The 25,362-nt window shown below is 42.6% G+C and overlaps 2 protein-coding genes across 2 annotated transcripts in view; one reads left to right on the top strand and one right to left on the bottom strand.

Annotated features, from left to right (window-relative positions):
* disp3 (dispatched RND transporter family member 3) overlaps positions 1–4,086 on the top strand; it is a 20,800-nt gene extending 16,714 nt beyond the window's left edge. Inside the window, exons 12-16 of the mRNA XM_010794149.1 lie at positions 542–687; positions 789–948; positions 1,512–1,625; positions 2,192–2,364; positions 3,007–4,086. Of these exons, the coding sequence (XP_010792451.1) occupies positions 542–687; positions 789–948; positions 1,512–1,625; positions 2,192–2,364; positions 3,007–3,363 (950 nt within the window). The 3' untranslated portion in view covers positions 3,364–4,086. The remainder of the gene's footprint in view (positions 1–541; positions 688–788; positions 949–1,511; positions 1,626–2,191; positions 2,365–3,006) is intronic.
* Positions 4,087–6,984: 2,898 nt separating this feature from the next.
* bmp1a (bone morphogenetic protein 1a) overlaps positions 6,985–25,362 on the bottom strand; it is a 35,486-nt gene continuing 17,108 nt past the window's right edge. Inside the window, exons 5-20 of the mRNA XM_010793262.1 lie at positions 24,477–24,655; positions 24,035–24,140; positions 18,881–19,005; positions 16,506–16,621; positions 16,273–16,375; positions 15,668–15,784; positions 15,110–15,255; positions 14,808–15,003; positions 14,438–14,563; positions 12,973–13,133; positions 12,639–12,819; positions 12,421–12,546; positions 11,866–11,993; positions 10,932–11,145; positions 10,004–10,254; positions 6,985–8,195 (exon numbers count right to left, since the gene is read on the bottom strand). Coding sequence (XP_010791564.1) covers positions 8,061–8,195; positions 10,004–10,254; positions 10,932–11,145; positions 11,866–11,993; positions 12,421–12,546; positions 12,639–12,819; positions 12,973–13,133; positions 14,438–14,563; positions 14,808–15,003; positions 15,110–15,255; positions 15,668–15,784; positions 16,273–16,375; positions 16,506–16,621; positions 18,881–19,005; positions 24,035–24,140; positions 24,477–24,655 — 2,410 coding nt within the window. The 3' untranslated portion in view covers positions 6,985–8,060. The remainder of the gene's footprint in view (positions 8,196–10,003; positions 10,255–10,931; positions 11,146–11,865; positions 11,994–12,420; positions 12,547–12,638; positions 12,820–12,972; positions 13,134–14,437; positions 14,564–14,807; positions 15,004–15,109; positions 15,256–15,667; positions 15,785–16,272; positions 16,376–16,505; positions 16,622–18,880; positions 19,006–24,034; positions 24,141–24,476; positions 24,656–25,362) is intronic.

The following is a 25,362-nucleotide window of genomic DNA, read 5'->3' on the forward strand; positions in this document are numbered from 1 at the left end:
TCTCTCTCTCTCTCTCTCTCTCACTCTCACACACACACACACACACACACACACACACACACACACACACACACACACACACACACACACACACACACACACACACACAAAAAAGGATCAGTCACGTTTACCGTTATACCTTTTTTTGAGCAAAAGGGTCCGCAATGCACTGCTTCCCACTTCTCAGATATTCATATTCGCTGGTTTTCTTAATGATTTTTAATAGGAAATTGAATATTTTGGGCTTTTGGACTATAGCTTAGAAAAAAGTGTAAACTACTGCAACCTCACAGGGATTTTATAAAACCAAATAAAAAAGAAATTTAATTAAGAAAATGATAATGATATAAAATTAATTGTAGAAATAATCAGTCAAATAAACTCTTAGACTTTATTTTAGACACTTTATAGCTCAAACTGCAATGTATGAAAGACTTAACTTGGTAAACTTGCTGTAAAAACATTCAAATCCAAAGCAAAATCCTGGTTAACTATTTCACCAAATTCTTGACAATGTGTAATGTCCACCTGTCCCCCTCAGGTAACAAGCTGTCTTCTGTCCTGCCTCTGCTCCACCCTGAGTGTCTCTCCCTCCCGCAGCCCAACCTGCTCCCGGGGCAGCTCTCCCACGGGGCGGTGGGGCTGCACGGAGGAAAAGTCCGCTGGCTGTCCATGGCCTTTGAGTCCGTGAGTCCCTTCATCTCCAGCTTTTCATGTTCCTGCATCACAGAGCGACACATTTGAATTTCACTTTCATGCCTCTAACTCGACCCCTCTCTTATCCCCAGACCACATACAAGGGCAAATCCTCCTTTCAGACCTACTCCGACTTCCTTCAGTGGGAGAACTTTATCCAGGAGCAGCTCGCCTCTCTCCCACAATCCTCTGCTCTGCAACGGGGTTTCCAGACCTGCGAGCACTGGAAGCAGATCTTCATGGAAATCATAGGCGAGTGACAAAAAGACGTGTCTCTCTTCTGCAAACTTAAGATTTAAAGGTCACCTATTATGCAAAAGTCTTTTCTACTTCAACACGTGTCCCCTCTGTGGAAAGAGACTCTGAAAGTTTCAGGAAAAAAGATTCTCTCTCTTTTTGTCCTGATCCATTTATATTTTGGCCACTTTGTGATGTCATAACGATGTGTTGGCTTGTGTAACCATTAGCCAATCAGCAACCAAGGTAACCCCCCCCCCCCCTTATCACCTGAATCTCCTCCTAGAGCACCATTGTGTTCTTTTTAACCAAATCTCTCTCTGAGGGGCGTGGGGAGGGGCTCCTTATTTTCATCTAGATTAACAGACAGAGAATCAGCACTTTTGAAACAGGGCTGAAACAGAGGGGATTATGGGTAATGCTGCAATGATCTGTTTGGTATTTGGAGCCAAACACTTCAGAGACATGTTTGTATATATCTGAGACCTATACTATATTGATGAAAGACAGTATAATAGGGGACCTTTAAAGTTCAAAATGTTAATCTGTTAACGAAACTCTGATAATATTGTGTGTAGGCGTTGAGAGCGCCCTCTGGAGTCTGCTGCTGTCTCTGGTCATCTGTGTGGCCGCTGTGTCCGTGTTCACTGCACATCCTCTGCTGCTGCTCCCAGTGCTCGTAACCATTGTCGGTGAGGGATGAGAAGTTCAATGATAATAAAGGTTTATTTGTAAAGCACTTTATACACACAGGATGCAGCTCACAGTGGTTTAACAACTTGGCACATAATGATAAACAGTAAAGTAATACAAAGTCAAATGTTAAAACCTTTTAGCACAAATGCAGCATGTTTACATGTTACTCCATGACATACAAAAAGGTAAATTAAAGTATAAATACAATAAAATAAAACAAAAGTTGATAACAGATAACCCACTCAGTAAAAGCAAAAAAGACATAGTATGAAATAAAACAGTATAATACAATTGATAGATATATTTTACATGTAACAAATATAAAGATATATCAAAATAAAGGGAAATGTTGTTTGAAAAGTTAGGTTAAAATGTTGGAAGTGTATTGGATAAAAGCCGGGGGGGGGATTTTTTTTTTAATACCTGCCTTTCGGGGCCTTAGGTACTTAAAACCGTATAGAAAAAGAAAATTGTTAAGACACTCAGGAACGGGTTTTAAAATGAAACATCTAGGCCTGGGTCTGCATCATATGTGTAATTCTGAGAGCCTGTCCTCCCTCAGGAGTGATCTGTCTGGTGGTGGCCATCATGTATTGGCTGGGCTGGGAGATGGGAGCGGTCGAGGCCATTTCTCTCTCCATACTCGTGGGATCTTCCGTGGATTACTGCCTGCACCTGGTGGAGGGGTACCTGCTGGCTGGGGAGACCATGACCTCCACTCCTGGGCATAACTCGGTATGGGAGAGTACTTTCAAATTCAGCAATTAGTTAAAGTTCCACATCTGTTCTCAAAAAAGTCAAGAAGCACCCTGGAGGCGCATTAAGGAAAAGGAGCCGCTTCCAGTGGTGGAAATGAAATAAGTACATTTACTCAAGTATTACAATGATGAAGTATACCTGTACTTTATTTGAGTAGTATCTGTTCATTCCAATTTATACTTTAACTCTACTGCAATTCACAGGGTCATATAGTACTTTTTATGTTACTACATTTATTCAACATTTATAGATACAAATTAAGATTTTTTCAACAACACAGAAGTTTATAAAAAGAGAGAATAATTATAAACGAAACCAGCCAACTGTCAGCTTTGTCATTAAATCTAGTCATTGAGAGATAATTAATTATCATCTATGACAATTTAGGTAACTTACTATTTTACTGTGAACTATTTTTTTTTCTTCCATTGGGTACTTTTTTGTTTTAATACTTCAACTACATTTTGCTGATTAAAGTTATTTACTTTGACTTAAGTAACATTTCCAATGCAGGGTTTGTACTTTTCTTTTTACAGTGTTATACGAGTACTTTCACTTCATTAAAGGATCTGAGTACTTTCTCCCCCGCTTGTACTTTAATCTGTGTTTTCTCTGCAGGAGCCGGGGGTCGAGAGGCAGAGGCGGACCCTGGAGGCAGTCAACCATGTGGGCGTTGCCATAGTGTCCAGCGCCGTCACCACGGTGATCTCCACAGTCCCTCTCTTCTTCTGCGTCATTGTGCCTTTCGCCAAGTTTGGCCAGATAGTTGCTATAAACACCGCCGTCTCCATTTTGTTCACCCTGACTGTGACTGTGGCCATGTTGGCCTGGATGGCCCCCCCCCGCTTCAACCGCACCCCCCGCGCTGTGCTGAAGGCCAGCCTCGCCGTGACGGTGGTGTCAGTCTTGGGAGCGTTTATCTGCTGGGTGGGGGGACAGTTTGGAGCGCTGGCCTGGCAACCAATCAGCACCTAAACACACACCCGTCCGCCAACTCACACTGATGTCAGACAGGGGAGTTCCTCTGTTCACTGAAAGCACTCAGAGTAGCAGATCAGTAAATGATCTCTACAGCACAAAGATGTCAGATTCCTTTATTCGAAGCTGTTTCTCGTGACCAAACACATCTTTTTATCTTCTTAATCAGTGGATTGTAAGCACATGTATTAAGTGTTAATGACTCACTGAAGTGGGTCGACCTTTCTTGGTTGACTCAATGAGTCAGTTATTTATTTGATCTCATGTCGCCTTCAGCCTGGAGGTGGAGATGATTAAGTGATCATTGGGAAACGGAGGCTGAGTCACAGTTTTCATTGGTGTAGCTCATCGAGTTGTGAAGAGCTGATGAGTGTTCTGTGACCTGTGAACACCGACAGCGTGCTCTGACGTGTGTTAACCGGCTCTCGTGATCAACACATTTCTTTCACTTATTGTAATTTTCTTCTTGAATGTTTTTACAGCCACATTTGTAAAGCTGTCTGGATGTGGCTGGATTAAAAGTTGTACTAGTCACGTTTTTACCGTGCACAGTTTTGTGACGTAAATGTTTCAGTAAGCTGCTCTCCTCACACATTGTGAACTGAACTCTTGATGCTGCCAGCACAAACTTCTTCTTAAGAGATGTTTATACTTAAAGGTGACCTATCATGCAAAATGCACTTTTGTGCGTCTTTTCTACATGAACATGTGTCCCCGGTGTTCCAGGGAACTCACCAAGTGTCAGAAAACACAACCCTCTCTATTTTCCTCCATACCCAAATCTCTTAAAAAGGGGCTGCAACGGATCTGATACAGACTGATCCAGATTTGAACACTTCTATGACGTCACAGAAGTGGCGCTACGGCTATTGGGCCAACTCCAGCAATCAGGAGGAGACAGCCACGACATTGCCGTTGGAAAGCGCTGGAGACGCTGTAGTACATATGCCAGGCCTGTAGATGGTGCTGTTCTCACAGAATCAGCCCATGCAAAGACAGTGTTCAATTGAGCGAAATGAGGAATGGCTAAAATGCATGATCTGTTTGGTATTTTGAAAAATAAAAAGTATAAATATGCCTTATATAGGTATGGTCCTACACTATATTATTAAAATATAGCATGATAGGTCCACTTTAAAACCCCTTTCCCTTCACGTTTATATCTTGGAGCTCAAACTGCTTCTGGTTTTTCCTTTCGTTATCAGCTCCAAGTGAAAGAGACCTCTTGTCAGCTCCTCAGGTGAACGCTCACATCGTCCACTGCACTCACACACACTCACTTACACACACTCTGCTCTCTTACAGTCTAGAGTAGCACTCAAACACCCATCAACGCCGGCTCCAGTGTGCCCCTCAGTGAGGGTAAGGGCCCTTTGTCAAGCCACGTAACACAATAATGGTTAGGGAGAAGGACTCGACTGCAGCGAGAACAGTACATTTTGTTTTGTGTGTGTGTGTGTTACTTGTGAATGTCAAATAAAACAAGTGCAGGAAGCCTGGGGTGTTTCCATGTGCTGTTTTCTTCTGCATTGTTATGTAACGGAGACCTGTCACTTTCGTTCTCTACTGGGAGAGCTACAGTACGCAGCATCACATCTCCAGTTGGCCGTCGTTAATTATTCATGTGAAACGGCTCAGATTTGACATTGGATTGCAGTGCATGAATGTTTCATGTGGGTCATTAAACACCGGGGCAGCAGTTCTGCATACAGAGGCATTTAGTGTTCATTAAGATGGGAGCCGAACAAATGTTTTGCGTTAAAAACTGTAGCACTTTTGTCCTGGAGAGTCCTCGGTGTTATTTTAATAAAGCAGCATGTTCATTATGTGGCAGAAGGAAAATAAAACTGTGCTGATTTAAAGCTCATTTTCACGACTGATGATACTATAGAGTTTGAATGTTCCATTTACATTGATTGGAATATGAAGGTCATTTTCCCAAGAAGATGCAAATAACAAGCAAACGCATCTGATATATAGAAGCTGTATAAAGAAATGGTTTTACTTAGAAAGAGTAAGATGTCTTTCTTTACTGGAGCGAACACTACATTTTTCTGAATAGCCTCCACATTTGTGTTGATTACTATATATTGTATATCTAGCAGAGGTGGAAGAAGATTACTTACTTAGATGCTACAGTGTGAAAATACTCAGCTACAAGTACAAGTCCTGGAAAGTAAAAGTAATAGCATCAAGATATACTTAAAGTATCACAAGTTGAAGTACTTATTATGCAGAACAGCCCATTTCAGCACCATATATTTTAAATGATTGTATTAAAATGATTGGTGTATTAATGTGTTCATCACTTCAATGTTGCACTTGGTAAAGACGGGTTTCTTTGAATGACTTTATAGTCAAACTTTAATGTCAATCTTACTGTGTTTACAGACCGAGAGATCGAAATGACGTTTTCCTACACTACTTGGGTAGCTTAACCTATTCAATATTTTTAGTGTAGTAAAAGCATAAAGCAGCATAAAATGAAAATACTCAAGTAAAGCACAAGTACAGTACTTGAGTACCTAGTTATATTCCACCATTTATATCTAGGGGGTATTTCTTCACTGTTTTAACGCTTCACTTAAATGAGAAACATTTCAATCTGTAACAGAGAAGTGTACTTGAGGTTCAACAATCTAAATTATACCATGTCCTTAACTGAATTCAATACGGACAGATTGAAATTGCATCACCAGAAGAAAACCAATCTTTGTTTAAAGATATTGAGCCTGCACCTTTCAGGAATCTTCATGAAATATTCACGAGTTCGTATTGATCTTTTTAAAGTGTGTTTACCGAGACTGCAGTCCGGGTTCATCTGCGTGTATTTTGCAGCTTTTTCTCTTGGTTTAAGTTTAATGAATGCCAATTTCAGTTGTGCCACTCCAGCTATTTTCCCTGCATCTACACTGCTCTGACCCGCTTTGTTTTATTTGTTTTTCTGAAGAACAACAGAATGGTAAAGGGAAAGCATTGAGGGGGGGGGGAGAGGTTATATGTAGGCAAATGAATATTCAGCAAGGCGAGGAAATGAAATACTTTCCTTCTGCAGTCTGAAATGACAAGCTCCGTCTATAAATAGTGAAGCGTAGATGAAAGGATGAATAAGGGATATTTAAATGTGGCTTTTTCTCTGTTTGCTAGGTGTCAGAAAGTTATTTCAAACAGATCAGTGTACCATTTAAGTCCTCAGCTCTGTATTTCTCCTCCTACTCACATGTCCTGGATTGCACTCAAATCCGCTGGAGCGATGCAGGACAAGGTTTTACTGAAATGGCACAAAACAGTTATAAAAGTAGTATTGTGCACGAAGGTCGGACATCAAACAGATGCTTTATACTCCCTCGATGTGACACAACAATATTCTCATCGCGTTGAATGAGCAATAAACGGAGAAAAGGAATGAGTGAGCAACATAATATATTCAACACAGATCAATGGCTATACATTAGAAGGCAATTATAGGGCTAATCCAACATCACCGTTCCACCTTTACATTATAATTACTATAACAATAAATACCCAGGCTCATTTGGTTCTAGAGAAATACTTCATTGTACCAAGAAAAAGGCATTTTCTCTGGAGAGAAATTATTTTACATCAGAAGTGTAAATCAACACTGAAACATAAATCATATCTTTATTACCCCATGTTGCAGGGCACACACAATGTTCAAGTATGCCTGAGGAACTAATTGGAGCAATTAAAAAAAGAAAACAATGTAGAATAAGAGATAAAATGCATTTAAAAATAAGTGAACTGGCATTGCATTTCACAAAAATTCATAAGCTCATGATTTTGGAACAATTCACTGTAAAGTGCTAATTGGTTTGAGCTGAGAAAAGCACATGTTCCCTTTGAAAGATCATACACATTACTTTATACATGGATGTACAGTAATAGCCAGTCCTCAGGCCAGCAATTACCAACCAGAAGACATGGACCACAATTCATGTATTAGTCCTTTAATAAGATAACTGCTTCCTTAATTTCCTTGTTAATGGTAACAACGAGAATCTTGCCACTGGGTGCCAGGACAATGCCAATTACAAATGCTGGTGTTGTCACTGTACAGTTTTCCTTCTTTCCTTGTAATTACATGCAATTGACCGACATACAGTATCAAAAACCTCAAGTCAAGTCCTTTTACAGATAGGAATCCTTGAACCAAAGGGATGTGTGAGGAGAGGAGAGCAATTATTGAGGAGTGCAGGAGACCATCCTATATTCCTCTTCCTCTTCCTCTCCCCCTCCCGGATGTGGTGGGCTGGCCCGACAAAAGCCCGCCTTCCTACAGGTCCTGAGAATCCACTGTTTTCCTTTGTGCCTCTCATTAGGATGCACATTTAAAAAAAAAAAAAAAAAAAAAAGGAAATAAAAATATCTGGAGGTGTCTGGGTCAATAAATCTTCCCCTACTGTCCGCCTAAGGCAGACGTTGATCCCCCCCACCCCAATCCTAACCATACAAAGGTAAAAACAAGGTGTACTGCAGAATGGCTTTACTCCTCACAGTCTGTGGGGGGCGCTAGAGCCCCTGGGAGCTGAGGTGCGGTTGGTGGTCTTCCGGCTGTTCTGTCGTGTCTGATTTATCTTGGCGGCCAAAGGTTTCCGAGCGTCGGGCTTGCGCCTCCCCTGGGGGCCCCTCCGTTTGCCCCTCTTCCCCGCACGGCCCCTCCCGGCCCCCGCTGGTCACTTGCGGGAGTGCAGTGTGTCCTGGAACTTGGTGCTGGTGTAACGCACGTGGAATCCTTTCTTGTTGATGGTGTCGTCGGAGTGGAACTTGATCACAATGGAGTCACCGGCCGAGTAGATCTCCTCTGGAGGCTGAGGGGGGGAAACAAGAGATTCATTTGTATCGTCACTTTCTGCTCCTCGGACTGCACTTCAACAGAGGTGGGAGAAGTAGGCCTACCCAAATATTGTACTTGATTAAAAGTAGAAGTACCAGAGTGTAGGAATACTCTGTTACAATTAAAAGTCCTGCATTCAAAATCTTACTCAAGTAAAAGTAGAAAAGTATGAACACATATACTTAAAGTCCTCATTATGCAGATCGGCCCATTTCAGAATAATATATATTATGTTTTGATCATATTTATTGATGCATTAAAGTGTTATCAAAGCTGGTAAAGGTGCCGCTAGTCTCAATGACTCTGCTTTTGAATTTACTCCAAGTGTAACTAATGTCTGATTTAAGAGTTGATTATGTTTTATATCATTAATCCAAAACTGCAAAGTAACTGAAGATATTAAATACATGTAGCAGAGTAAAAGTACAATATTGATCTCGAATTGTAGTGGAGTAGAAGTACAAAGTAGTGCCTCGAAATTGTCAATTGTACTTAAGCACAGTACTTGAGTAAATGTACTTAGTCACTTTACAACACTGAACTTCAATTAAAACTAAGACTCCTCACATGCTGATACTGAAGTCTGATCATTGACCACGACGAAAGGCTTCTGACTGCAGAGGACTGCTACTTCTGTAAGAGCCAGGGGCCCCGCAAGGGTCTGGGACTGTACGGCTTTATTCTGATTAAGGCTCTGGCTGCTATTGAAGTGAGGGTAAAATAAAACTGAAGATTAGTTCCATGTGCAGCGCTCGACAAAGCTCATTTCTCCCCTGAACAAAACCATACACTGCACAGCACTTCTAAAATGTCATGAGTACAAAGCCTGCCCTCTCCAACGAAACAAAAAGGGGAATTCACTTTATTATGTGTTCATAGATAAATATGCAACACAGGACCTGGCTGGGGTATCACATTAATATGAATTTGAAACATCGTACTTAAGTTAATCACTTGTTTGAGGTGACACACTGTGGCGCCGCGATGTCGGAGAAGGCAAAGCTTGTGCAACCAACTGTAAAACACTGGGCTGTTTAATAAAGATGTCATTCATAACATGAATAATATATCTACAATAGCCCATAAGTCCTGGTGTGGAATTAGGTTTAAAACGCCAGAAGAAAGGGGTCAACAAATCGCATTGTACAACCGGCTGAAATGCAGTCTGCTATTTAACTGCGAAAAGCCCTGGGGCTGAGAGTAAGCCTCCCCTCACTATAATGAGTTTTCACCCTACTTCTGACTGAATTGTGTCAGTTCATTTCGACCTGTTTTATAAAAGGAAACTTGATTGAGGAGCTTCTCCCTGGGGTTCAGGGGGCGTCATGTCCCCTCCAGAAAACACTTCACTAGAACAGGCGTCAGTAAAAGGCCACAGCTTATTATTGAAGCGTTTAAATGAAATCAAGCTGTTCTCTGACCTGAGGAAACTTGTGTTTCTATTCCCTGCTGGCCTCATTGTTCCAGTCTCAGGCTGCAGCCTCAGCAATGGCTGATTAATTCACTCTAACAACCGGATGCGAGATACTCTGATAGGCTATCGGCTCCTAGGGGGTGATGGCTTTTGTCGACCCGCAACCGCCTCCGCAGAAACACTCCCAAACCCAGAGGAACATGTTGAGTTTAACAAAGTAATTCAAGCCGGAGTTTGGACTGGAATCAAGGGTAGTTTAAAAAGTCCAACTAAAAGGTCAGCTTATTCCAGAACAATAGTCTGAAACTCCAGCTGTTTTACAGTAAAAACTGTACTGAAAGGTGCTGTGATAAGGAACATGTTCTTACCCCTGAGCCACAGTAGCGTCCGAGCCGTGGAGACTTGGTGTCGGCTCCGTCAAACAGCTCCATGTAGTCGTAGCCGCAGTCCGCCTCCTCCTCGATCTCAAAGGTCTGGAAGATGAGCTCCACGCCGTAGCCTTTCTCCGCCGAGATCACCCACTGACAGTCCGAGGCTCCGGGGTAGTTGTTGTCCCCGAACTGTGCATGGGAGAACACGTCCTTGGTTTTGACCTCAGCCTTTAGGCGACCTCCACACTCTGCGGACAGAGAAGTTGAGCTGAGTTGGACATTTTGAAAACAGAGGTCAGAAACAGCTGCTGTGCTTGGGGGTCTTTAGCTCAGCTGTGGTTTTACAGTCACACAGATTCAAAGGACCATTCTGCAGTTAGTCATAATTATTCTCAGACAGGGTGTTAAACTCAGACCAAACTAAATCCTGTGAGCATTATTCCCACAACCATTGTTCTGTCAACACTAAAATGATGTCCCAAAAACATGACGGCTTAGATCATTTACTGGAATGCCTCTTTGTTTCGCACATTCCTCATTAGTTTATTGATAAATTGAAATAAATGGGTGCCTCGGAAACAACAGCTAAACCTTATTATAAACATCAATTTACAAACTCTCACACAACTTGTGCGGTGTGATGAAAGTGTCATTTAAGCAGTTGTATTCTCACTTCTGTCCACACACACGTTGGCTCTTCCCTTACAATTGAAAACACATCTGCATAAACAGAACTCGCACGGATGCAACACTCGCCTGATAACGTGAGAGACTGTTTATGCGGAGATGTACAAGACTCTGCTAACAGATGTTTTCATACAGTTTTGCTGTTGTTAAACACGGCCGCTATTTACTTTACACGAGAGCTGAGTACTTGTGTCCTTTCAATAGAAGGATAATCTGTTATAGCAGCATCTGTTCTTACCTGCAGTATGGGAGGCCTGGAAGCCTTTCTTCTGCACTGAGTTATCGGAGAAGAAGCGGACGAACAGCTTGTTGGCAGTAGACGTGATGGGTGGAGGTTTCTTGGTGCCGCAGAACCGACCCAGACTCGCAGCTTTCCCATCTCGCCCGTCGTAAATTTCGATGTGGTCGTAAGCACACTCCAGGTGGGCCTCCATGTCGATCTCAATGAAGGCCTGCGACAAAACAAGATGAGTGTGTGTGAAAATGGACGGCTGTGGCTCAGTGGGTAGAGTGCTGGACTTCGAATCAGGGGGTACCAAGTTCGAGTCCCACTGCAGTCAGCATGTGGTTGTGTCCCTGGGCAAGACACTTCACCCCAAATTGCTCCTGTGGGGATTGTCCACAGTACTGAAAGTCGCTTTGGATAAAAGCGTCTAACAAATGACATGTAGTGTGAAAATTAAAATGTAGGAGTTCAAATGTTAAGTACTTTGAGACTACCTTTAAAAAAAAAATCAAATTCAATTCTTTTGACAGTGATCTGGGATTTCTAGAAAATGTATCCGCACAGAAAAAACTGTGATTCTCTTGGAAGCACACAGATGAGTTTAACAGTGTTTGACAACAGTTTTGAATTGTTATTTAGGACAAGAAGACATGCTTTGATGTCATAAGAGAGATCTTTTTATAAGCAAATGCTACAAATAAAAAAGGATATTCAAATAATCTACATCCTGTCAGTGACACATTCGACATAAATGCAGAAAATAACAGAAGGGGGAGCCACACATCCTGGTTTGGGCTGGCATATCGGTCACTGACAGCAGAACAGTAAACACAGATGTCCTCACTGGATTTAGCAATTCAATTACGCAAATAAGCGACACACACAAATCAAAAACGTGACTGACGAGAGAAAAATGACACGGAGAGCGGGAGGAAGTCACACGTACGATTTTGATGCGGTGGCCGGGGGTGGTGGTGAGAGCCCAGGTGCAGGCCTTCTTGCTGGGGTACTTATCCGGCCAATTGGGGCTGGTGATGTCACCGCTTACACTGTTTACGGTGTGATCGCATCCAGCTGTAAACAAGCATCACTGAGTCAACCTCTGCACCATGCTGATATGGAACACACTGTTTTAGACTCAAAGTAATCATTGCATAAGTCCGGAGCAGAAACAAATGATCTGCTAATATTATTATTACTACTAGCTGCTACTCCTAGTTAGTCCATCCACTACTGAATATTTACGTAACGATGTGCAATAACAATTTGACCAATATTATATACCACACTTCATTCTACACTTATTTAATGTTATAAATACTTAAATGTGGACTTCTGTAAATTGTAATTTTTTTTATTTCAATGCTATGTTCATGCCTTTTTGTATAATAGTGTTCTATTTTTCTATACTTTTCTGTAACAATGTAAGTTTCCCCTTTGTGGGACGAATAAAAAAAAGTCTGATTCTGAAATAAAGAGACAAGACTTTGAGTTGAAATACCTTCTTTGCAGTCGTGTTTGTTCTCATGCAGCACGAAGCCGCTCCTGCACTGACAGCTGTAGCTCCCGAAGGTGTTGACACACTCATGTTGACAGCCGCCGTTCTCCTTAGAGCACTCATCTTTGTCTGAGGAAGCACAGAGGACACACGCTTGGTGACTGTTTCCTTTCAAGACTGACAGCTAGCAGCAGAACAAACATGTTTCTCTGAGGACTCACCTGAGAAATACTGCGCTTTAAAGCCCTTTTTGGAAACGGTGTTGTCTGATTTGAACTCAATGCGCATGTTGTTGTACTGGGAGGTGATAGCTTCTGGTTTCTCCGCTCCACAGAACTTCCCGTGTAGCCTTGAATCCGCCGACAAGCCGCTGCGCACCTCCACGTAGTCGTACTTACATACCTGAGCAGAGAAACGGAGCGTGTGAGGAGGATGGGGCATTTTATTTAGCTTTAATCATGAAACATAAGGAGGACAGGGATGTTTGTGCAGTGACAGAGAGAGAAAACGGAACAAACCCACCCTGTGTCGATTCAAAATAACCCAAATGCTCACGTCATTGCCCTCGGTCTCGAAGACGTCAAAGAGCAGAGTGATGCGGTACTGCGTGGGGGCCACCAGCTGCCAGATGCAGTTCTTGTTGGGGGGGTATTCTCTGGGCCACCCCGGGCTGGTGATGGACCCATTCAACTTGGTGATGAAGCCTCCACAGGCAGCTGGACGGAAACATGGGAAGAGACAAGAATAAGAAGTTTGATACAGATGCACAAAGGTAGATAGAAAATAAATAATATCAACAAATAACTCAGTAAGACGTCTTCGGCACTGCAAGCCACACAGCTGAAATGAAAGCTCTCTGAAATATCCTTTTGTGTCCGAAATAAACCCGATTACTGAGGACTAAGGCAGGCTTTGGTTATGCAAGACACACATGTTACAACAACTGGTGTTGCCCCTCACCTGGCTATTTTTAGCTAAACCTAACATGCAGTGCTGATCCGTACCAACCGCAGTAGATGTGATGTTGAAACATGGACTGTGAAGTTATTAAATGTGGACGGATTGTTGGAATATTAAAGGTTTGGATTGTTGAGGCCGATGGACTCCTTCAATTTCTTGCAGACAGGTGCGTAGGAGGAAATGTCCAAAGCAAAGAGATAAGAGGATTTTTGCACACTGCCCTTTTAGTTGCAATTACATGTATTTAGAAATACAAATGTTGAGTCATACACTTTAACTTTGTAAACCTTTTTGGAGGTTTGTGTAAGTGCAAATAGCATTTAATTTGTAACAATTGAATTGCATTATTCAATAATATTACATTACACTTCATTTAGCTGATGATTTTATCCAAAGCAACTTACAATAAGAGCATAAATCATAGAGATAGAAAAATGCAAATATATTCACTTCAAATAATCCAAGTGCTGATGAATTAGTTTCAAATGGGCTAAACTCATTAAGGGCTCAACATTTTATTTATTTATTAAATGAACGAGTGGTTTTTATAGTGTGATGAAAGAAGTACATTTCTACTGTCCTGAGGGAGCTCGTTCCACCATTTCAAACTAATGCATATAACTAACTGCATTCAATCTTTCGTGTGAAATCTTATCCATGATTTATTTCAATTTAATTTGCTTGTCTTCAATTGTTACAGTTCAATACCTTTTACAAAAACAAAACATAAAACAGTAATAATGAAATATTGCCGTTCATAGCATAACTGTTGTGACAGCTGACTTTAAGGGAAGGAGCTTCAGGACAGAGGTCAACCAGATTAGGTCCAGCTTGTACAGTAGCATTTAGGTCTTAAACGACAACATATCATTTGAGATAAAAATAACGCTTGCATTGTTATGACTCAATACTTTACAAAGGTAGTGCCCGGCCAGCACATACATCACAGTTGGCATCTGGTTCTGGCTTTAGAGTGACTGTACTTATTGTATTTGGGTGGCTAACTGCGTAAAGTTCTTTAGCATGTCAATTACATGGTGACTTTTCTCCCTGTACTTACCCTCGCAGCTGCGCTTGTCAGCAGCCAGCTCATAGCCTGGGTCGCAGGCGCACTTGTAGCTGCCCAGTGTGTTGACACAGCGTTGCTCACAGCGACCGTTGTCCGGCTTGGAGCACTCATCCATCTCTGAAAACACAAAGTTATGTTTAGGATCCTTTCTGCTGGCCCCCTGGCTCGCTGGCTTACAGGAGAAACCCCTCAAAACAACCGCAGGCACAGAGGGTCCCACAGAACCCAGAAAAATGATCTGATAAAAACGGACAAAATGTTTTCAAAAGATAACGAGACACAGGGAGCGATTGCTGCAGCATGTCAGATTAAACAGATGTCGACTTTCTTTCTTAAGAATTTACAACCCTCGACCTCTGACCTTTGAAGAAGTTGGCAGCAAAGCCGGCCTTGTTGACGGAGCCATCCGAAACAAATTTCATCCACAGCTGGTTGGAGCTGGTTTTGATGTCATCTGGCTTGTCGTAGCCACAGAAGCGTCCCAACAGGGGGCTGTTTTCAGAGTTCCCATCGCGCACTTCCAGGTAGTCATAGGCACAACTGTCATGTCTCTCAATCTGGGGTTTGACAACAACAACCACAACAACAACAACAACAACATCTCCAAATCAGTCATAAAACTCAACAATTGTACTAATAAATGACAAAGTACTGTGGTCTTACCTCAAAAGACTGGAAGGTGAGGCCTACATGGTAGCCCTGCGCTACAGCTATCTTCCACACACACACTTTGTTCGGCCTGTAGTCATCAGGGTAGTTGGGGGATTGGATCTGGCCGCTGTCTTTCTTCACCTCGCCTCCGCAGATGGCTGCATGTGACAATAAAAACAATATCAAAAACAATACTGCGCTCCCTCGATAGCAGTATCATCAGCACATGCCTCTGAAGATAAAAACGTGTGCTCTGTTTCTGATTTATGCAACGAGGATTAGCACACACACACACACACACACACACACACACACACACACACACACACACACACACACACACACACACACACACACAGTCTGGAAACAATGGAGCCGAGCGTGAAGGCCTCCCAAAATGTGATTAATGCAGCGTAAAGTGTCTGACACATCAGCAGCAGGGGAGCCAAAAACTGGATATGACTGCTGCAGCCTCCAGGCACATTGTTGGATGTGTGACTGGCCATGCGTTCAGTCAGCTGAGCGGCATGTGGGGATGGGGTGCAGCGGGGTCAGGGAATGGATGCTTACCCTCATAAACGGCGGAGAAACCTTTCCCAACCCAGTTACTGCTGCTGCGAAACTCAATCCACAGGCGGCTGTCGGTGGAGATGATTGACTCCGGCAGTTTATCTCCACAGAAACGACCTGAGTCACAGGTGAGAACACACCGGAGGAACCAAGATTTTTGATTACATTAAAAAACATTACATTATAAAAAACTTAACACACAGGTGAAAGTGTACTAGAGGAATTCAAAGACATAATTGAAAAACATAAAATTGGACAAGAACTAAACAATTAGCATTTCATTTAGCTAACTCATTTACTGAGTGTACTTCTGACAAGCTAAAACAGAACGCTACTTTTTACCTCCTTTAACCTTAAAATGCCTTTACCTTAAAAAAAAATGCAAATAATGTACATGTTTTTGTTCTTTTGAACACTTGTAAAACCTGCCATCACTACCGTAACCATTTTTTATTTGGGATTGCATATTCATTTTTTTTTTATATTTGTTGGACAAAACAAGACATTTGGAGATGTCACCTTTTTCTGGTCCAGAAATGTTTCATCAGATAATCAAATGAATCATGATTGCAGCCCACATACAGCCTTCTCTAGTTGAAACTGACCTTTGAGAGGCGCCTTCCTCCAGTATCCATCTCGAATTTCCACATGGTCGTACCAACACAAGTGGCTCCTGTACAGATCCATGGAGGTGAAGTTGAGAATGATCTAGGAAATGACAAAGAGGGCGTGACACGTTTCACATAAATAAGAAGTACCTCATTCAGCACGTCAGTAAAAACAGAAAGTGAAACTTGTTCTCTGGCATCTCAAAGTGGAGCTTTCCATATGCTCATACCTTCTCCCCTGGTGTGACTGATATTCTCCAGATGCAGTGCATGTAGGCTGAGTATCCATTGGGGAAGCCAGGAGAGGAGAAGTTCCCACTGCTTTCCTGCATACTGTCCCCACATCCTGTGCACAAACACACACACACAAACACACACGTTAGACCTGAGCCGTGAGCATGATGCGCTGCCAATTAGTCTCTGCCTGATAACACCTAATCCACTAATTCAAGTTATACACACATCAGCTCTGAGGAGAGTCCCCCCGCTGCAGAGACAGATGCTGGAATTATAAAACAGCCAATGTGAAGTAAAGGGCAGCGCTTTAATGTTCAAAAGCACATCTGCTGATTATATTCGCCCGCACCTCACCCCTCCCCCCGACTCCAGATGATGATCACACAAAGGAATAGAGTGTGAGACACTTTCTCTGAGCATCCTCTGAAAATAAACCTGGCCCACTATAAATAACTGAGCCTTCTGGAGGATGTGATGCATTATGAACACATTGTGAAAAACCACCCTTAGTTTGACTGGCACAAATTAAAGGAGCCCTATTATGTTTGTTTGGGTTTGTTCTCTCCTGTAGTGTGTTATATAGGTTTTAGTGTATGTAAATGGTCTGCAAAGGCTAAAATCCCAAAGTTTCCTCCAGAGGGAGTTTCTCTCCCACACACTCTCTTCTTCCCCCCCCTGCCTGAAACGCCTCTATTGGACTCCTTTGTTAACTTAGTACCATAAATACATTACTATATAACTCTTGTGCTTCTATTGGCCAGCGGGGGGCTAAGGGGCAGGACATTGATTGTTCTGCTTTTATTTATGTCTTAATGTGTGCATATGTATACATGTGTCTGTTGATTGGGTATATATATATATGATATACATATTTTATACATATTTTTTTATATATTTGTATTTTTGTATTCAGGATTGTGGGAAACAGTATTTTGATCTCTGTCTGTACACACAAACTGAAAGATTGACAATAAAGTTGACTTTGACATAGCGGTTGGCCAATCACAACAGAGCCGTCCAGCTAACCAATCAGAGCAGACTGGGCTCTGGTTTCAGACAGAGGGTGAAAAGAGGTGCTGCAGCGCAGGCAGTGTGTGAAAAATAAAGAGCTTTGTAAACATGTCACAGTACAAGAATTATACAGAAATATGAAGCAAAACATGTGCAAAAGATGGCCCCTTTAAGTGTGCAAGTGTGCGAGGACTGATCCCAGACACCAGGCACAGCCTCGTGGATCTGCTGAGGGAGGCTGATGCCAAGTGAGGGAGAGACACATTTGATTAAGACGGGGAGGAAATAACAGTGAGCAGATTGCATCTTCTATCTGCTTTCCATTTTGAGATAAATGTATGCATTCATTATAACTCTGTGTTATCTTTACCTTGAGGGGGTGTTATGAAGGAGTCAGGAAAACATCTCCAATTGTTCTCATCTATCACTTCCCTTGAGGACTGTGTGTAAGCAATAACATGAAGAGCCCTCAGCCCAGGGTTGTGTGTAATAATGCTTGGCAGAGGTTCGCCGGTACTAAACCCTTTACAAGCTTCCAGGCACACACCGGGGATGACAAACGCAACCAGGAATGCTTCATGAATGGCAGATCTGTGGTTCTTTAAGGATTTTTTATTTTCCAAGAACATGTGGAGACTCACCACCTCGTCCCCCGCAGCGTGCGTCACCTCATCCAGTCAGTTTCTTCCTCACGAGACCGAAATTGTCGTGAAGAAAGAGACAGAACGCTTCCAATGTTACATTTAAAAATTCCTCACTAAAACCACATAGGCTGGTCCGGCTCCGGTGACCATGACTGTGTTTATTTAAGGAGCTTTAATGTGAGGCTAGCTATCCTCGCCTGACTTACAATTAACTGTCAGTCATCAAATCTATTCAGCAGCAAGCTGATCTCAATGTACATCTGTTAATGCCATAAATCCTATTTACTTCAACAGCATTAAACCCTCTCTCCCCTGTAATCATAAACAAAGTGAGTGGTTTGGTAAAGTACCAAGCTTATGTAACTCTTAGTATAGTCTTTTAGTTCACATTTCACATGCTGTGATGTGCGCACATGAGTGTTCCCGAAAATTGTTTTAATCATTGTCTTCTCGAGACCAGCTGTTCTTTTACGTCTATCTGGGAAAGAGTGATGACAAACTTCCTGTCCTTGGGTAACGTTTACACTCCACCCAGCTTGGGACTTTCGGACGCTGTAGCCAAGGACTGACGCCACATCAAGAGACGATGCTCGGCTATGAGCTGAATCGAGGGAAAACAGGAGGCAGACCTCTCTTCAGCTCTATGTTACACACACATGCAAAAATAGACAGGAAAAACCCAAAGCAGACAACATCTGTCATTTTGGTCTTACTGGAGCATTTGTAGAGTTTGCGTGCCTGTATGATATCCCCTTTGCTCAGTCTGGTTCTCTGGCCAATGGGTGGTCGCACTCCGTTCACATCGTAGCGTGGCAGGATGGTGTCCAGGAAGATGCCTCTGTAATTCAGCAGGAGAGACCAAGGTTAATGTCGCATGAAACCCAGACGGCACGCACACATCCTGATGATAGTCCAACATACACGCACGCCACAAAACAAGTTCGCCTGAGGATTAAGTGACTTACCATCGGATAGCGCAATCACTGTCAACATTATTATTAAGGGTTTTTAAAGGATTGAAACATCTGAAAACCATGAATGTGGTCCAGTGTGGATCAGCCAAAATAAATGTGGTTGTTTTGTTTAGCAAATCCAGCAGACAGACGACAGGGGACACAGAGACATTCTTTTTCATATACACTTTAAGCTTTTAAACAGACATGTAACCCTTGACACTAGGAACAAAAGTGTGCATTTTTCTACAATAAAATGTCTAAATGCATTTCAGATGTCTGATGGAAAACCCACATCTAATGAAATCTTACTGAAAGACTGATTGTGATGAGATGTGGCAGCAGTTAAATTGGACAGCATGAAGCTTTTCAGAACGCACACCCACACCTATGTGTGAGTATTACCATGATCCTGTCTCCTGCTTGTACTCTAATAAACCGAAAATAATAAAAGATGTGGCACATTAACAAACTTCTTATCTGTGAATAAACACTCTTATAACAAATAACCAATCAGGAGCTGGTCGGTGCATTTTCCACTTGACCCATCAGCCATTTTTAATGAGGTACATTAGACCAGTGATGTTGTTTTAATGGGGCCCTATTATGCTCATTCTCAGATTCAGATTTGTATTTTGTGCCTCCACTGTGACTTTAAGGTTCAAAAAGCACCTCTTTTCACCCTCCGTCTGAAACCAGAGGCCAGAGACACTCTGATTGGTTAGCTGGACGCCACTGTTGTGATTCGTCAACCGCTTAGAGATGTACAAAACCTATATGACACACTACAGGAAAGGAAAAACCCTGAAAAGCATAATAGGACCTCTTTAAAACGGAAAGATTTATGATTTTGAACCTTTTTTATTGCCACATGTTTCTTTTTCTCCCACCAACATGTTGATTGTAAAAGTGAATGTGTTTCATTTTAAATCAATGTTGTTTACTTTCTGATTCTTCAGATATTATCACTTCTTGCTGAAAGGCAATAGATGGACAGTTGCAGTCACTTATCAAAGCTTTCCTTTGAAGTCGGGGTCACGCTCTGTTTCTGAGGTGAACACTGACATCATTCTTCACACGCGTCTGCCTTACAGATGAACCCAAACGTAAGCCTTTCTCCAAAACAAAACTTAACAGATGTGAAAGGAATTATAAATCCATCAGGTAAAGTTTCTTTGTAGATTTTCAGGAGAAAAATGGCAGAACAGTAAGAACAGAACAAACTCTTTCCACACTGTGCTGTCTCACATGACACATTGCTAGTTTATCATCTCCATTTTCCTCCAAGTATTGGCGAGCAACGGCCTGGCTCCCCGGCCGTTCCCATGGTGACATGCCTATCAACGCCAGGCATGTGCAAACAGAGCAGCCTGAGCTAACAGTTTAGATTCTGCCGACACGTCCGTCTGTGAGCTTCCAGGAGCCCGTATGCTGGTGAAAAAAACGCCACTCCAGCCGGTGTCAGAGCAGACAAAGGGCACACTGGCAGGTCTCTATTTGAGTTGGCACCGCTCCATGCGTCAACCCTGAAAAAATATCTCGGAAGCGAAAGAGGGGGCAGGCCGGGTTGTGGGTCGGGTAACACACCCCACACAAAAAGCACGGGGATGAGCCCTGCTTGTGCCCTGGAGACACAGCAAAACATCAAGACACGCCATGAAATCTTCCGAACAACACCCGAGGCAAAGGCCCTGGCTTCCCACGGTGATTTACTGTAAAACACCGAGCAAACACACTGGCTAATAACGGGGTAACAAAGGGAGACACTGGCCCAGGTAGATCAGCCAATCAGCGCTCAGAAAAAGTGCTTGGAATGACTTGTGAAAAGCTAACAGGAGCCCCTTGTCTGCTTATACAGCTCTGTGAACATTCCCCAGCAATGGCAGCCATTTCTCTCGCAATCTAAACAGTCTTATTGATCAACACACTTCCACGAATTAGGACTCCAGAGTAAGAGTGAAAACAGAGGATGTGGGGATTACCCAATATAAAAAGGGCTGCTCCTTTGTGCAGAGAGCAGTTGTGCATACCCAAAATGTAGAGGGTCATGAGTCCATTCGTGACCATGAGAGTGACAGCAACTACATAAATATCCTGTTTCAAAGTGCTGAGCTCAAGGAAGATAAAACCGTCCTCTAAAAACAACTTTTTCCTCTTATTTTCAAAAAAAATCAAACTCGTTATCAGCTGCAGTGGAGGTCACAAACTGACCTCAAAGCCCACACTGGAGAAAAAGTAGTTTTTGGTATGAACTAAAAAAAGGTTTGGGGAAATATGTTACATCATCATATCATACCAGAAGTTATGCTATAACTTTACGGTCCCTCATTTTCCTGTTTTTCCCGTACAAAGACAAACCAAACAAGAAAGGCCGTGCCATATTTCAGCTTTAAGTGCACTCTCTACCTTCAGTTTGGATGCACGGGGGCCCGACAGGCATTTCTGTACATTGGCCTACACCCAGCTGAGCTTACGTTTACACAAAGATTCCCTCTCTGCTTCCCAGAATCTGTTTGCTGCAAGAGCATGGCCGTTTACTTGAGAAGAGGCCCATACACTCAGAGAGTAACACAGGGCATGGGAGAGCTGGTTGTGGGGAAAACGTATATATATATATATATATAGAGGACACATGTAAGTCCAAAGTGACAGCCAACACCTTGATCTCAAAGCTCAGTATGGTAGTAATAATCTTAGCCTGGGTAACCTCAGTTTTTGCTTAGTCTGGATCACATGGCACACACTCTTGCTTACTAAAAGCTGTCAAAACTACTCCTGCTATAGGCAGACCTTTGCAAAGTTGAAGTGACCTGCAGCTGTCCAAAAGGTTCCCACATGTGTTTATCTAAGCGATAGAGGAAGGGTGGAAAAAATGCAGTTTTCTTACACAAAACTGTCATATCCTGTACATGGCAGCAGGAGGTAACCATAATATTTACACGGCTCTATGTGAAGCTCGGCTGTCACAGCTTACGAAATAATTTAATGTACATGGACAGGTTGTCAGGAAGGCACTTTGCAGTGAGCGTGGCGGTGTATGTGTATTTACAATGATGACTCAGAATATGAATCAACTTCCCCAAGAGGTCTATTTTGGCTGTGCAGTCACCCAGCTGGTAAATTAGACTTTAAATCAATCACAGCCTAAGATGACTAGAGTAAGAGCCCAGACTGACCAGTATTCGTCATGAGGCTTTGTCTAGTAACATCTTTCCTCGCCGAAACAGCCCTGTGCCGTGCTGAATGACAGCACAACATCTGGAAAAGCTTCCTGTAGCATCTGACAGGGAGTAAGGAAAGAAAATTAAGTGTTAAGTAAGGGTTAGATATTTACAGTTCCCCTTTTACAAACAGGACTTCCTCTAGGGCAACATTTTCCCACTAATTCAATACTCAATGCGCTTTAATCTGGTTTGAATAGTTTAGCCATTTAATCAAGGTATTTACCAACTGTCCAAAGTCTAAGATACAGACATTTAGAGTCATGTGGTTTTATTTGCTGAGCCTGAGGAGCATTAAACGTTAGCAGAGCCTTTCCTTCATATGGGAAAACACAAAGGCAACATTAATGCAGACAATAAAATGCCCACCACTGCATTCCTTACCATGTGTAGGTGATTACTAGTGGTAGACCTAAATTGTGCTTGGAGTGCAAACCACATTCAGTAGCATGGCATGTATTATAACACCTGAGTGCTATGAAGGTGCTGAAAGGCTTTGCAGCAGGCGTAGGAAATGAATCTCTGAGTCCCTGCCTATGTGGACATCATGCTACTAATCACCATGGCCTCTTCAAAGAGCCTTCAGTAGCATAATGAGGTGCTTCATGGTGTGAAGGCACAACTTTTACAAGAAGCTTCACATAGCCTTGAGAGTGGCACAAAGACATGTTGTCATGATGAAGCAGAGCTACTGTTGCTGGGCTCGCTCAGCCCCAGGACCGTGCTGCTTTATTGGGGCTGCTGCTCGAAAAGAGGAGCCTTAATTTGAACAGGCTGTGGGAAAGAGCTGGCACATAACCGAAGAACACTTTCACTATGGTATGAAGACTTTACTAAAACAATAAGGAGTCATTTTGAAATGATCATAAACACACATTTCTCAAAAACCTAAAAAAGCAGATCAGAGCTTTTAACGAGGGAGAAGTTGTGACCTTAAAAGTTTAGATAAAGTTTTTCAGGGCGCCAAATAAAGGTCAAAGCCTATGAAGTAAGAGCTCAGCTATTGAATCTTACGGGTCTAATTGAATTCACTCTGGATTTGAAAGAAGCCAAATCGACCCAAACACGTCAGATTTCTTGCTAAGTCTTACTTCATGCACATGTGTTATATTGTGACCCTCAGTATTTCCATTACAGCAATACGAAATTTAATCCAAACATTGAATAAATCACATAAGCGCTCCTACAGTCTCCCCAAGGCCCCATAGAATGTGAGCAACACTTGTTGAAAAAAGGCCAGCCAAAAAAAGCTAAGAGAAAAGAACTTAGTATAAATAGAGTTTTTTGTTTTTAAATCTCCACTGAAGACCCACTTTCTTTAAAAAAAAAAATACGATTTTCTATCTCTTTGAATTTAACACAGTAAGACAATTCAGATCCAAAACAGACGTTCAAAGAACAGAGAGCCTTCTCTAAACTTTTTTTGTCCTCAGGCTTCATCGCTTTTTGTGATTTATTATTGGAGATATTTAAGGGTTTATTTTTCTCTTTGGGAATCCAGCCACATTACTCAGCAGCAGCCACAGACCCGGTGCATTACAGATCTATATAGTCATAAAAAACACCCTAATGGCCGAAATGGAAAACAGAGATAATAGGTTAAAAGGTTACAGCAGTGCGGGAAACAGCTTGGCCGGACTCGACTAGTTTTCATGTCTGGGCCGTAAGAAGGGGAACTTGGCCTGACTCCTACCTGGAGAATGTATTCCTGGCATAGTGCATGATGCTGTCAAAGTCATAGTCTTCTCCCAAAGAGTCCACCTCCCCCGGCTCCATCTTCAGAAAGTTATACTCTTGCCCTGTGAGAGGAAAAGTTGAAATGTGAGGCCGAGTCATGCTGTGGAACCTTATGTATTAAAGGTGCTTTCAGAGAAAACAGTCAAACACACCCGATTTATATTAAAAATATTGAAAATGTGATCTTTTTAACAGACAATGGTGTTACAAAAACTGGCCTGGATACTGACTATCATAATGAGCTGTGTATATGCTGTTGAGCAAATCTATAAACACTTGCCAGTAGGATTAGTTTCTACTTTAGGCCAGGTTTGTGTGCAAAGGTGTTATCTTTATTATTTATCGCCTCTGACTGCATCTTTCCAACATTATCGCTGCGGGACGCTTCAGCCTCTCACCTGGTTGGATGTTGTCCCTGATAATGCTGACGTGTTCATCCCTGTCGGGCCGCGTGTGTTCGTGCCAGAATCCGATCACGTGACCCAACTCGTGCACCACAATGCCGAACTTGTCACAGTTTTTCCCGATGGATATGGCCTGAGGACCCCCTCCGCGACGACCCACATAGGAGCAGCACCTATGAATCAGCACACACACACACACACACACACACACACACAACACACACACACACACAACACACACACACCCACACACACACAACACACACACACACACACACACACAACACACACACACACACACACACACACACAAACACACACACACACACACACACACACACACACACACACACACACACACACACACACACACCACCACACACACACTGGCAGTGTTAACAATGCCAGATATAGTTGATAGACGTTATGTTTTAGTACATTTAAAAAAGACATGCGGCAGGGTTGAGAAGGTGAGGAAGATTTATGGCTTCTATAACGTGTTTAACTAGCTCCTATATTTCAACCAATTTGTACATTTTTATTGGAAGCGCCTTAATGAGAACAACAGTATATTCAACAACCTCTGCTCTGTTTTACAAGAGAGCTGCACGAGGAGGCCCTTCACACACACACACAGCAGTGACAGTTCATTCATCCGCCTGGCCAGTGCTAGACGCTGGCGCAGTGGGGGGCTTGGCGGACTGCAGCCGCTCCGTCGCAGCGGGACATGAAAGCTTCGTGTGGGAGGTCTTGGGAGGACGGGCACACATCATGTCCTGTGGGCCAAGACCAGCCATCTCTTCTAATTACTGGAGAGCTCTCCTTGAAGATACGCCTTGACTTTGCACCCAGACAGACGGGGGCCTTTGAATATGCAGCG

The sequence above is a fragment of the Notothenia coriiceps genome, unplaced genomic scaffold, assembly GCF_000735185.1.
Source record: "Notothenia coriiceps isolate Sejong01 unplaced genomic scaffold, NC01 NC01_scaffold00037244, whole genome shotgun sequence".
In the NCBI taxonomy this organism is placed as follows: domain Eukaryota; kingdom Metazoa; phylum Chordata; class Actinopteri; order Perciformes; family Nototheniidae; genus Notothenia; species Notothenia coriiceps.